Below are 13,993 nucleotides of genomic sequence, written 5' to 3'. Positions count from 1 at the left end.
AAGAGATACTTGTGTCCTCAATGTTCATTGCAGCATTATTCACAATAGACAAGATATGAAATTGACCAAAGTATCCAGTAACAGGTGAATGAATAAAGTTTTATATATATACACACACACATATATTTTTTATTACGTATATATACACAGTGAAATACTATTCAGCCCTAAAAGGAATGAAAATGTGCTATTTGTAGCAACATGGATGGAACTGGAGGTTATTACTTTAAATGAAATAACCCAGACATAGAATGAGAAATACTTCATGTTCTCACTCATATGTGGGAGTCAGACTTGTTGATATTTTGGAGGTAGAGTAGATTGGTGGTTACCAGAGGCTAGGAAGGGTGAGAGGGTAGTGCACAACGAGAGGTTGGTTAATGGGTACAAATACCTAGTTAGATAGAAAGAATAAAGAATAAATTCTAGTATTTTATAGGACAGTAGCATGACTATAGTTATCAATAGTTTATATTTCAAAATACTAAGAAGATTTGAAATGCTCCCAACACAAAGAAATGATAAATATATGAGGTGATGCGTATCCCAAATACCGTTATTTGATTATTACACATTGTATGCATGTATTAAAATATCACAGGTACCCGTAAGTACATACAGTTGTTTTATGTTCATAAAATTTGTTATTGAGCTATCTTGCAAATTTGTATTAAAGGAGAGTTGTTTTAGGAAATAGTAACTATTAAGTAGATTTTTCTTGTGGCATTTTACCTTTTCTTTATTGCTAGTCTTTAGGTTTAACTAACAAAAACTGCTAATGATAAGCTTCAACTAATCAAAAACTTTATTCTTTAGCAGTCTATTTTAAGTATTATAAATTGTCTTTAATGCATCAAGACTTATTTGACAATTTTGGAGGCCAAGTTAGGAGGATTGGTTGAGCCCAAGAGTTCAAGACTAGCCTGGATAACAGAATGTGACCCCGTTTCTACAAAGAAAAAAATAATTAGTTGGGCATGGTGGTGCATGTTTGTAGTTCCAGCTACTTGGGAGGCTGAGGCAGGAGGATCACTTGAGCTCTGGAGTTAGAGGCTATAGTGAGCTATGATTGTACCACTGCATTCCACCATGAGTAACAGAGTGAGACCCTGTCTTTAAGAGAAAAAAAAAAAAAAGACTTTCTGGAAACTGTCATGTAGATCAATATGATTTATTGCACTTTTTGTAGATTTTAGATGTTTAAATAGTTAGAAAATCCTTACAGGCTTGGTTTCTAACTAATATTCCCACTAGGGCGTTTTTCTTTTATAACGGAACTTTTTCTTTACTTAAGAAGAAATAAAATTAAAGAGTTATAGTTAGGCATGTAGCATCAATGGCTTATATAGAAATGATTTTATATTAATATTAGTTGTCATGTAGATTTGTTTTTCTATCATAAACATATTTTTACTTGAATTAAAAGTTAATGTAGACTATATATTAAACACTTTGCATAGTTGTCTTTATCATTTTTCTGTTTACACAGTTTTTTTACAAAACAGTTCCACTGTAAAGTATTTCAACAAATAGGAACGTATAATGTCTCTTCAGAGATGTACACATGAATTTTATTTTAATAATTTTATTTTTATTTAATAAAAACACATGAATTTGAATTAATAGTTAAATAGTGGGAGAAAAGAGAGAGAAAAAAATGTTTTCCTGGTTTTGCAGAAGTTAGTCTTTATTTTATTTTAATTGAGACAATCTTACTCTTATCACCCAGGCTAGAGTCGAGTGGTGCCATTGTAGTTCATTGCAATGTACTTGGCCCCAGGAATCTTCCTGCCTCAGGATTCCAAGTAGCTAGGATTACAGACTCCTGCCACCATGCTTGGCTAACTTATTTTTTATTTTTTTGTAGAGATAGAGTCTTGATATGTTCCTCAAGGTAGTCTCAAACTCCTGTTCTCAAGCAGTCCCCCTGCCTTGGCCTCTCAGAGTGCTGGGATTATAAGCATGAGCCACTCTGTCTGCCCCCTTATAGAAGTAATTGATGCATGCTGTGGAAAAGCTAGAATTTATAGCAAAGGGCAAATATTAAAACCATTATTAATCACACCCATTCAGAAATAAACACCATTAATATCCTATATACACCTATCAAGTCTTTTCTATGCATATTATTTAAAGCAAAAGTTTTATTCAGAATTTAATTTGTAACCCATTCTTTTCACTTATTACAATGTTAGAGTTTCTTCTCATCCTTAATATTTAGTATTTTAATGGCCACTTCATTCATATTACACATGTTTCATAATTCATGTACATAATCCATATTTTCAGAAATTTAGATTGTTTCCATTTCTTCTTCTTATCAACCTACCTGGGCTGTACATACTCACATCCAGGCCCACAAATATAAAATAATTTTTTTCTTAGGTTAACTCCAAGACAAATTTGCAAGTCAAAGAATATACTAAATCCTTTACAAGAAGTATATCATCTTAACTGAATTTTATGGTAAAGTTATACTTTTCATATTGTTATCCAGAATGAAGTTTGTAACCTAAAATAGCTAGGCCTATTGCTACATAAAATATTGTATAATTAGCTAAAATGTTTATGACATTTATCTGATAATATCTGATAAGAATTATCGGATTAATAGTTTAAGTCACCTTATTTCAGAGAAAAAATACTTGAACTAATTTATTTGGTAAAATATTTTGTACATTAATTCATTTATTTAAAAAATATTCACTGAGTATTTTCTGTGTGCCAATACTTTTCCAGACACTAGGAAAACAAAGTCCCCCCTCTCAGCAAATTTCCATTTTATTATAGGAAAACAGACAATAAAAGTAAACAGTGTTATTTGAGGCTTTTGCAGGTATTATGAAGAAAATAAAGCAGGACAATGTGATAGAGAGTTACAAGATGTGTGAGTGTATGGTAACGTTAGATAAGATGGCCAGAAAGGCTTCCCTCAGGAGGTAATATCTGATGATTTTTAGTAGGTTTGAATGCTAATAGGTGACCATCACTGCAGAGGAAGAGTCTTTCTGACAGAGGGAATAGCAAATGCAAATGTTCTGAGGTAAGAACAAATTTAGTTTGAGGTATAGAAAGTATGTTTATGTGCAGGACCATGGTAAACAAAAGGAAAAGTAGTAGCAGACAAATGTGCCTGTTTCAGGTGTGAATATGCAGTTAACAGAAAATTTTAATGACAGAAGATATGTTAATCATATTATTATATGTATTAAAACTAAGCTTCATGGATGCATTGACTTTTTAATTTAATACATTATCTTTTTTGGACTCCTATAAGTACTTTTTAAATTATAACACATACTTAATGTATATATATAACAGATACATAAGTATACACTTCAAGATGTGTTTATAAAGTGAATACACCCATGTAATCATTACCCAGATGAAGAATTAGAACATTATCAGCTCCTCTGAAGTACGCCTATTCATTCCCCCTTTCAGTCACTTCTTCATTCACTTCCTTATCTGTTAATCTTTCTTCCTTATTCTACTTCTCTTTTTTCTTTTATTCAATATCATGTTTGTGAAAGTTTCATGCATATCATTGCAAGTATTTGTACTTCATTCATTTCTATTGTATAATGTTACATTGCATGAATATGCAGCAATTTGTCTTTTCTACTGTAAAAAGCAATAAGGATTTAGTTATTTCCAGGTTGGACACAAATAATTTTGCTATGAAGGGTTTTATATATGTATTTTGGTAAATATGTACATGCATTTTTGTTGGGTAATTGACCTAGGAGTGTTAATTGCTAGGTTATAGAGCATGCATATCTGTATTCAGCTTTGGTAGATACTACCAAACATGTTTTCGAAGTAGTTGTACAGTTTTACCTTCTCAACAGTAGTATGTCAGTTCCAGTTCCTCATTGTTGACAGTATTTGGTATTGTCAGTCTCTTTCATTTTAACTGTTACAATGGGTGTGTATTGTTACTGTAGCTTGGTTTTAATTTCCATTTTTTCTTGATTGATGAGAACTGGAATACCTTTGGCAATTTTGATAGCTTCTTTTAGGCAGTGCCTATGTTTTGTCCATTTTAAAATAATTATCTTTTTGATTTGTAAGAGTTTTTTTCTATATTTTGGATAAAAGTTCTTTTTAAGATGTTGGAAATATTTTCTAGCTTGCCTTTTCATTCTTGAATGGTATCTTTTGATGAATGTACATACTTAATTTTAATGTAGTTTAACATCAGTTTTTTTTTTTGAAGTTGGCCATTTTTTAGTTCTAGTTACAAATTTTTGCCAACCATGAGGTCAAAAACAGAGTATTTTTTTTTTTTCTGTTTTACTTTTCACACTTAGATCTGTAATTTTGATGGTGTCTTTGTGTATGTGGTATAAGCTAGGAGTAAAGATTTGTTTTTTTTCTCATATGGATACCCAGTTGAACCTACAGTATTTGTTTTAAAAACTGTGTTGCAGTATCACCATTGTCATAAATCCACCAATCATATGTGTATGGATCTTTTTCTGGATTCTTTTTCATTGGTTTATTTGCCCCATTAGGGCTTAAAAGTACCAGATTTTTAGTCAAGAAATTAAAATTCTTCCTACTAAATTTCAGTAAAAATTTGTGTTTTCTAATTAGAGAAAATATTTATTTTCCTCTTTTTGTGTGTAGCTCCTTGCTAAAAATGTTATTTTTGTTTTTATACCTCTATGCAATTTAAAACCCCAGAAAGCAGATCTTTTAATCTTATTTTTCTGTCCTCATTCTTTCTTGCATATTTCATCTCCCTTCTGAGTATGTGCTTTTTTCACAGTATAACACATCCTTAGCTAGATCTTTCAATGAAGATATTTTATTGATAAAATTCTGTTTTATAATTGTCTTTATTTTTGTCTATCTTCCACTTATAGAATTGTAGATTATAAGTTATATTTTTCTTGTATTATGTCATTCTATTGTTTTCTGCCTTTTTTGCTAGGTTATCCTTTTTTTTTTTTTTTTTTTTTTGGGTCAATTTCTGACCTTCTCTTAATTCTGAGCAGCATTTTGGGTAATTTCCTTGGGCTTGTTCCTCAGTCATTTTCAGCTGTGTCTAATATGCTACTTGACCTATTTGTTAAATTTCTATTTTAGTGATCATGTTTTAATTTCTAGAAATTCTCTCTGTCCTATTTTAGATTTTCCCCTTTGATCTTCTTTTTTATGTTTTTAATAATTTTGAAGATTTTAAAAATCTTTCAATAAATTAATTTGAATTATATAAATTAAATATATAATATAGAAACAAAATATATAATACACAAATTAAAAATTAAATACACTTGATTATTCTGATATCTAAAGCTGTTGTGACTAATTTTACTTATTCCATGGTGGAATATTCCCTTCTGTTTTATAATGTTGGTTACGAATTTCAGCAGACCTGTTTTTGTAGGGTTTTTGTAAAGATTGGATTGAAAGTTTTTTCTTCCACTACTCTATTGCAATTGCCAGTCATCTACAGAGAAATACTGGTTTAGAATGACTATATTAATTTATTCATTGATTTTCTGTTGACGCGAGTAGTTACTAAAACCAACTCGATGGAGATTGGGGAGTAGGCCAGTGGTACAAAATTTGGGGCATTATTTTAACCCAAAACTACAGTAGAGAGCCCTTTTGCCTCCTTTTCTTTGAAGGCATTGGCTCTTCAAAGTTTTCACCATGATACAGAGCTGCATTCCTAATTCCCCTCTTCATAAAGTGACCCAAGGCCCTATATTCTGTCCTCACTACACTGCATTAAGAGCCAGACCATTTGGTTATAGAATTATATAGTTTTTCTTAACTCCAGAAAATTGGTGATGAAAGTGTAAATTGCACAAAATGTTTAAATAAATATGCAGTCACAATGGGGAGTGGAGGTTATCAGTATAATCGTTAATCACATGAAATCAAGAAAACATAAATGGCTAGGCACGGTGACTCACGCCTATAATCCCAACACTTTGACTTGGGAGGCCAAGGCAGGCGGATCACTTGAAGTCAGGAGTTTGAGACCAGCCTGGCCAACATGGCAAAAGCCCATCTCTACTAAAAATACAAAAAATTAGCTGGGTGTTGTGGCGGTCACCTGCCATCCCAGCTACTCAGGAAGCTGAGGCAGGAGAATCGCTTGAGCCCAGGAGGCAGAGGTTGCAGTGAGCTGAGATCATGCCACTGCACTCCAGCCTGGGTGACAGAACGAGACTCTGTGTCAAAAAAAAAAAAAAAAAGACATTAGAAGAAGACACAAATATAATTGAGGAAGATTAGATGTTTCCTGCAGTTGTATGTGTGTGTTTTCATTAATTTCTGCTTTTCATATATCTCTTTCTATTGCTGCACTTTTTCTAACTTGTTGATTTCCTCTTTGATATATGGGTTATTTAAGTTTTTAATTTTTATAGATATGTGGTAGGTGCATATATTTAGGGATATATAAGATATTTTGAAGCAGGTATACAATGTGTTATAATCACATGAGGGTAAATAGAGTATTCATCACCTCAAACATCATTTCTTTGTGCTGTAAACATTGCACTTACACATTTTTAGTTATTTTAAAACATACTATAAATTATTATAGTCACCTTGTTTTGCTATCAGATACTAAATCTTATTCATTCTGTCCAGCTGTGTTTTTGTACCTATTAACCATTCCCACTTTGCTCCAGCCTCTGGTAACCATCATTCTACTCTCCATCTCCATGAGTTCAGTTGTTCTACAATTTCCTGAGATGTGAGTGTTGAAATCATCAACTGTAATTATGAATGTTTATACATCCTTTCAGTTCTGTCAGTTTTTACCTTATGTGTTTTGAACTTCTCTTATTAGTTGCATACACATTTACACTTGTTATATTTTCCTGATGAATTAACTTTTAAAAAACATTATGTATGAAACTTAGCAACAGCTTTCTTATTATGTTGTCATAATATATTTTTCCCATCTTTATAGTTTTTATCTGTGTTTTTATACATAGTGTTTCTTATAGACAACATACAGTTAGCGCTTGTTTTCCTCCTCCCCACAGTCTGCCTTTTCTGCAATTTCTGCCTTTAAGTCAGTGCATTAAGCCCATTTACACTTTAGGAAATTAATGATGTAGTTGAGTTTAGGCTCTCAACTTTTATTTATCTAAAAATTTTATTTTGCTTTCATGTGTCAAGGATATTTGTGATGATTATAAAACTGTAGGTTTTAGGATTTTGCCTGAGCACTTTAAAGATAGCATTGTTGTCGACAAGAAATCAACTTTGTTCTTATTGCTCTTGTATAGGTATTGTAGTCTCTCACTGCTTTTAATATGTTCTCTTTATTACTGATATTTAATTTCATTATGATATGCCTTGCAGTTTTCATTGCTTATTTTACTTGGGGTTAATTTAGTTTCTTGGATCCAGGTTTGGTATCTTACATAAAATTTGCAGAGTTTTTCACAATCATTTCTTCAAATATTTTTCTTTCCCCTCTGGGTTTTTTGTTTGTTTGTTTTAGAGACAGGGTCTTGCTTCACTGCCTAGGCTGGAGTGCAGTGGTACAATCATAGCTCATTGCAACCTTGAACACGTGGGCTCAAGCGATCCTCCTGCCTCAGCCTGCCAAGTAGCTGGGTCTATAGGCATCCACCACCACACCCAGACCCCTCTTCTTTTCCTGGTACTACATTTACAATCTGGCTTCTGAATCCATGGATTCCGCATCCATAGATGTAACCAATCACAGATTGAAAATATTTGGGGGATTAAGCAATTTAAAACAGTAAAAAGTAATAAAAATAAAAAGTTAAGAGATGACAGTATAACAACTATTTACATCACATTACACTGTATTAGGTATACTGTATTTGAAGTATACAGGAGGATGTTTGTAGGTTGTATGCAAATACTATACTGCTACACTATTTTATATGAGGAACTTGAACATCTGAAAAATGTGGTATCTTTGGAGAGTCCTGGAACCAGTCCCCACAGATACTGAGGGATGACTGAATATGTGTATTAGATCATGGTGGTGTTCCACAAGTCACTGAAGCTCTTTTCATTATTTTTAGACCTTTTTTGTTTTCTGTGTACTTAATTGTGGATATTTTCTATTGTTATGCATTCATCTTTTCTAGTTAAGCAAATCGTGTGTATTTTCTTTATTTGCAGATACAGATGGTTCCCAAGTTACAATAAACTTACAGTTTCTTGACTTTACTGTGGGTTTATTGGGGGTGTTAAATGCATTTTCAACTTAGGATGTTTTAGACTTACTGTAGGTTTATTGGGACATAATCCCATCATAAGTCAAGGTGCATCTGTATTACATTTTCCAGCTCAAGAAATTTTATTTGATTGTCTTATCTGTTTATTTGCTAATTATGTTCATAGTTTTTATATCATTTACTTAATAGTTTTTAAATGTCATTGTTAGTTTTCTTGTTATCTTTGTTATTTCACTATCTTATTTTTCTTGAAACTGATTTTTGTCTTGGTTATGGGTCATGTTTCCTCATTTCTTTGTAGGTGTGGTAATTTTTTATTAGATGTGAATGTTGTGTGAGTGTGACATTGTTGTGTCTGAACTTTGACGTTTTTCCAGAATGTTGAACTTTGTTTTAGCAGGCTGTCAATTCATACATGGATTATCATAGTAGGGTTGTTTTAAAGCTGTGTTATGACATATGTAGATTAGCCTTTACTCTAGGGCTTGTTTATTCCTTCTACTTAGGTATGACATTTTGGGAATTTCTCCTGAATGAGCTAGGTGTTTATGAGTTTTCTCTATTCTAGGAATTGTTTAATTACAGCCTCTTACGATTGTTCTCTCCAGTTTTTTGCCTAGCATTGTGGAGTTTGAACATACATCTGTGTAACTTAGTACTTAGCAATGAACTCAAAGTATATATGTGTAGACTCATGGGACTCTTTCTCTGCATAACTCTTCCCTTATTGAAAATTTGCTGTCATATTCTAGCCTCCTTAGCTTTGCTGTGCTCTGTTCAGTGTTTTCAGCTTAGCAATCACTCTGATATCTTGGGTTTCTCTTCCCTATGCTTTAGTCTAGAATTAATGTCCAAGTAAAAATATCAGTCAATCATTGGAATAACTGCATTTGTTTCTCTTGTTCAGTGATTACAATCTTGCATTACTTTTTTTCCAATCTCTGAAAACAGTTTTTTCATACATGTTGGGTTTTGGTAGGATGACTACTCCAGTACCATACTCCATATGGCCTAGACAAATAGTCACTTGAAAGTATTTTTCTAAATTTTAAATTTACATGTATTTTTTTTTTACCCCATGACTTTTTGAAAGTGTTTTAATTTGGCTTAACCACAGTTACCTTTATCATTTATTCTTCCTTAGATTGTAGATAATGAGCTTTTCTGTTTTTATTTGTCAGAAAATGTTTTTATGTCACCTTCATTCTTGAGGAACAGTTTCACTGTTTAAAAATTCTATATTGGCAGGCTGGGTGTGATGGCTCACGCCTGTAATCCCATGTAATCCCAGCACTTTGGGAGGCCGAGATGGGTGAATCACGTGAGGTCAGGACTTCACAACCAGCCTGACCAACATGGTGAAACCCCATCTCTCCTAAAAGTACAAAAATTAGTTGGGCGTGGTGGCACACACCTGTAATCCCAGCTACTTGGGAGGCTGAGGCAGGATAATCGCTTGAACCTGGGAGGCAAAGGTTGCAATGAGCTGAGCTCACACCAATGCACTCCAGCCGGGGTGATAGAGTGAGACTCTGTCTCAACGAAAAGAAAAAAAAAATTATATGTTGGCAGATATTTTCTTCCATCATTTTGAAAATATCATATTGTGATTTTTCTCTTTGTTCTTCAGGAGTTTTATGATGATGTTTCCATACTTTTTTTTTTTTAATCTTTCTTGGAGTTTGTAGTGCTTCTGAAATAGTAAGTTAACATCTTTCAGTTATTTTAGAATATTTTCTGCTCTTAAGTCTTCTCATATTCTGTCTGCCCATTCTTTCTGTTCTTCAGGAACTCCAATTATTTGTATGTTAGAACTTTTCACTGTGTGCTTATGTCTCCTACACTTTTTTTGTCTTCATCCTTTTGTCTCTTTATGCTTCAAACTTATTTACTTGCCCTCTCTTCTTGCTCATAAATTTACTCTTGGGTTGTATCTAATCGCTTCTTAAACATATCCACTGAATTCTTAATTTTAGTTATGTTTTTCAATTGTAGAATTTCTTTTTAGTTCTTTCATACGGTTTTCATTCCTTTGCCAAAATTTTTAGTTTTTTAGTTCTTTGAACTTACTATTTATTGTCATTTTAAGTTCTGTGTCTGTTATCTTTAATATCTGAATTTTTGTGGACCTTTTTTCTTGGTTGTTGAACATTGTCTTTAAAAAAAATGTGCCTACTTCTTTTTTATTGCTACCAAAGATTGTTTGTCATGGATTTTTTGTGCAATGGATTTCTTTGATGATGACATGAAGCCAGTAAGCTTTTTCCAACTAATGGTTTTAAATGCCTAAGAACTTTGATTTCAAAAAAAAACCCAGTTGTTTTGAAATATTACACATAATGTCACAAATACTGCTAATATTGCTATAGTTAATTTCTTAATATTCAGAGTTGAAGAAATTCTAAAGAAATGTCAAATTTCCAGGCCAGGCGTGATGGCTCATGCCTGTAATCCCAGCACTTTGGGAGGCTGAGGCAGGTGGATCATGAGGTCAGGAGTTCAAGACCAGCCTGGCAAACATGGTGAAACCCCGTCTCTACTACAAAGACAAAAATTAGCCTGCTGTGGTGGTAAGCACCTGTAGTCCCAGCTACTCAGGAGGCTGAGGCAGGAGAATTACTTGAACCCGGGACCCAGAGGTCACAGTTGCAGTGAGCTGAGATTGTGCCACTGCACTCAAGCTCGGGCGACAGAGCGAGACACCGCTAAAAAGAAAAAAAAAAAAAAAAAGGCTGGGCGCAGTGGCTTACGCCTGTAATCCCAGCACTTTGGGAGGCCGAGGTGGGCAGATCACGAGATCAAGAGATTGAGACCATCCTGGCCAACATGGTGAAACTCCATCTCTACTAAAAATACAAAAATTAGCTGGGCGTAGTGGCACATGCCTATAATTCCAACTACTCAGGAGGCTGAGGTAGGAGAATCACTTGAACCCGGGAGGTGGAGGTTGCAGTGAGCCGAGATCGTGCCATTGCACTCCAGCCTGGGCGACAAGAGCAAAACTCCATCTCAAAAAAAAAAAAAAAGAAGAAATAGAAATTTCCAGTAGTGTTTAATGTACATAGAGTTGTCATTTTTCCCCCATCCAAGTTCACAGGTTTTCTGATTTCTTTCACAGCCCCTTTAGTCGTCTGTGGCCCTAGGTTAAAAAACTCTAAAGATAAAAAGATGCCTTTTTACATAAGTATCTGAAACTATAGACAATCAAATATTTACATCAAAGAATTCCCTAGAATGTAGCAATATCCACATGAACTAAAAATAAGTAGAAACATTATTTTCATATTGTGTGACTATTTTTGAAAACTTATTTTTAAATTTCATTTTCAGATAGGGTCTCACTCTTTTGCCCAGGCTGGAGTGCAGTGGCACAATCACAGCTCACTGCAGCTTTCAATTCCAGGCCTTAAGTGGAATTTGAGGCCACAGCCTCCCAAGTAGTGGGGACTTCAGGCACTTGCCACCACTCCTGGCTAATGTTTTAAATTTTCTATTTTGTAGAGATGGGGTGTCCCTTTGCTGCCCAGGCGGGTCTTGAACTCCCAGCTTCAAGTGATCCTGCCATCTTAGCCTCTTAAAGTGCTGGGATTACAGGCATGAGCCACCATACCCAGCCTGTGTGTGACTATTTCTAAAGCAATAGAATAGTTGTTTCAAATTATGGAGAATTAAATAACTTCTCATTACAGTTTTGGAAAGACATCGTTGATGATAATGAAGTTCGTGACCTCATTTCTGACAGAAACAAGTCTCATGGTAAGTTAGTGAAAGCAAATTTTTTCAAAACCTTTGAAGTATTAATAATAAATGAAATATTAATTTAAGTGAAATTTGTATTTTCTGTTGTAGAAGGTACATCAGGAGAATGGATTTGGGAATCTTTATTTCATCCACCTCGAAAGCTGGGCATTAACGATATTGAAGGACAGCGGGTACTTCAGATTGCAGTGATTTTGCGAAATCTTTCCTTTGAGGAGGGCAATGTTAAGCTCTTGGCAGCTAATCGTACCTGTCTTCGTTTCCTATTACTTTCTGCACATAGTCATTTTATTTCTTTAAGGCAATTAGGCCTTGACACATTAGGAAATATTGCAGCTGAGGTAAGCATGTGACTGTACCTTAAACTAGTTTTTATAGTTAGCAACATTTATGTTACAATTTTAGGATGAGGCATTTTTTAGTTACCATATTTATAGACTATTAAATGCTTACGTGTATTAATTGCTAAAAATGGTGATGTAGAAGTATCACACACTTACGGAAAAAACTATTTGAAATGATGCTTTAAATTCAGTGATGGCTATTTTTACAATAATTGCATTTTTTAATGTTATGCAACATTATCCTGGTTTTTAAAAAAATTTTTATTAAATTTGAAATATACAACTCTGGAAGAAGCATAGCTCAATAGTAGTGTTGTTTCTTTTTCCAGCTTTTATTGGACCCTGTTGATTTCAAAACTACTCATCTGATGTTTCATACTGTTACAAAATGTCTAATGTCAAGGGATAGATTTTTAAAGATGAGAGGTGAGTTTTCACTGTAGTATTTACTTTCTAAAGTAAACAAACTGTATCATTTCTTAATAATACATATTTATGTTTTTCAGGCATGGAAATTTTGGGAAATCTTTGCAAAGCGGAAGATAATGGTGTTTTAATTTGTGAATATGTGGATCAGGATTCCTACAGAGAGATCATTTGTCATCTCACTTTACCTGATGTGCTGCTTGTAATCTCAACACTCGAGGTGCTATACATGCTCACGGAAATGGGAGATGTTGCTTGCACAAAAATTGCAAAAGTGGAAAAGAGCATAGGTAAGATTGGACCAAAAAACACATCGTTTTCTTTATTGAGGAAAAATGTTTAATATGGTACTGTACAAAACCCTCAATTTATATTTGGGGTTTAGTATTTTATTTTGAAGAGTCATTACCTCCTCAGGCATACTTGTTTCCATTATTCTTTCTGCCTGTTTTACATGAGCAAGAAACATCTATAATTTAGAGACCAGGATTACATGGCTATCAGTAATTCCTATTTCTTCTCTTAATTTCTGTTATTATGTATTAAATTTGAAATGTACAAAACTGCTGTATCTAAGTTATCTGAGAGCAGGTCTTTCTGTTTCATATGGCCAGCTACTACTATTAAACAACAAAGCTAAGTGAAACAGGTTTCCTTCTGTTCCTAGAAGTTGCTGGTGGTGCTGCAATCTTTAAAAATCAATGAACTTACCTCCGTAAGAGCTGTTAGTTTTAAATATCAGTTTTAAATACTAACACATGCCATGTTAATGTTTTACTCGATGATTAAAATGATATCTGTCTCAGGTGTAATAAATATTAAAATCACAGTTAATAAAGATGCAGCTTGAAAACTGTTATTATTGAGAAGTTAATGTGTCACTTTTCATATGAGTGGTTCTTAAATCTGGCTACACATCAGAATCACTTGAGAATCTTTCCAAGTATATAGATACCCACTGCTGGGCATGGTGGCTCACAACTGTAATCCCAGCACTTTGGGAGGCCAAGGCAGTAAAATCGCCTGAGCCAGTTCAAGATTACCCTGGGCAACATAGTGAGATCTCATCTGTACGAAAAATAAATAAAACTAGCCGGATGTAGTGGTACATGCCTGTAGTTCCCAGCTGCTTGGGAGGCTGATGTGGGAGGGTCGCTTGAGCCTGGGAGGTTGAGGCTGCAGTGAGCTGTGATCGTGCCAGCACTCCAGCCTGGGTGACAGAACAAGACCCTTTCTCAGGAAGAAAAGAAAAAAAAAAAATATATATATATA

The 13,993-nt window shown here is 33.9% G+C and overlaps 1 protein-coding gene across 1 annotated transcript in view; it reads left to right on the top strand.

The window, feature by feature from the left end:
* ARID2 (AT rich interactive domain 2 (ARID, RFX-like)) overlaps window positions 1-13,993 on the top strand; it is a 187,834-nt gene that overhangs the window by 104,069 nt on the left and 69,772 nt on the right. Inside the window, exons 7-10 of the mRNA XM_011987553.1 lie at window positions 11,882-11,948; window positions 12,042-12,292; window positions 12,625-12,721; window positions 12,802-13,011. Coding sequence (XP_011842943.1) covers window positions 11,882-11,948; window positions 12,042-12,292; window positions 12,625-12,721; window positions 12,802-13,011 — 625 coding nt within the window. The remainder of the gene's footprint in view (window positions 1-11,881; window positions 11,949-12,041; window positions 12,293-12,624; window positions 12,722-12,801; window positions 13,012-13,993) is intronic.

The sequence above is a fragment of the Mandrillus leucophaeus genome, unplaced genomic scaffold (assembly GCF_000951045.1).
Source record: "Mandrillus leucophaeus isolate KB7577 unplaced genomic scaffold, Mleu.le_1.0 Scaffold1089, whole genome shotgun sequence".
NCBI classification, from domain to species: domain Eukaryota; kingdom Metazoa; phylum Chordata; class Mammalia; order Primates; family Cercopithecidae; genus Mandrillus; species Mandrillus leucophaeus.
Note: the sequence above shows the minus strand (reverse complement) of the source record. Positions and strands in the feature narration are given on the sequence as shown.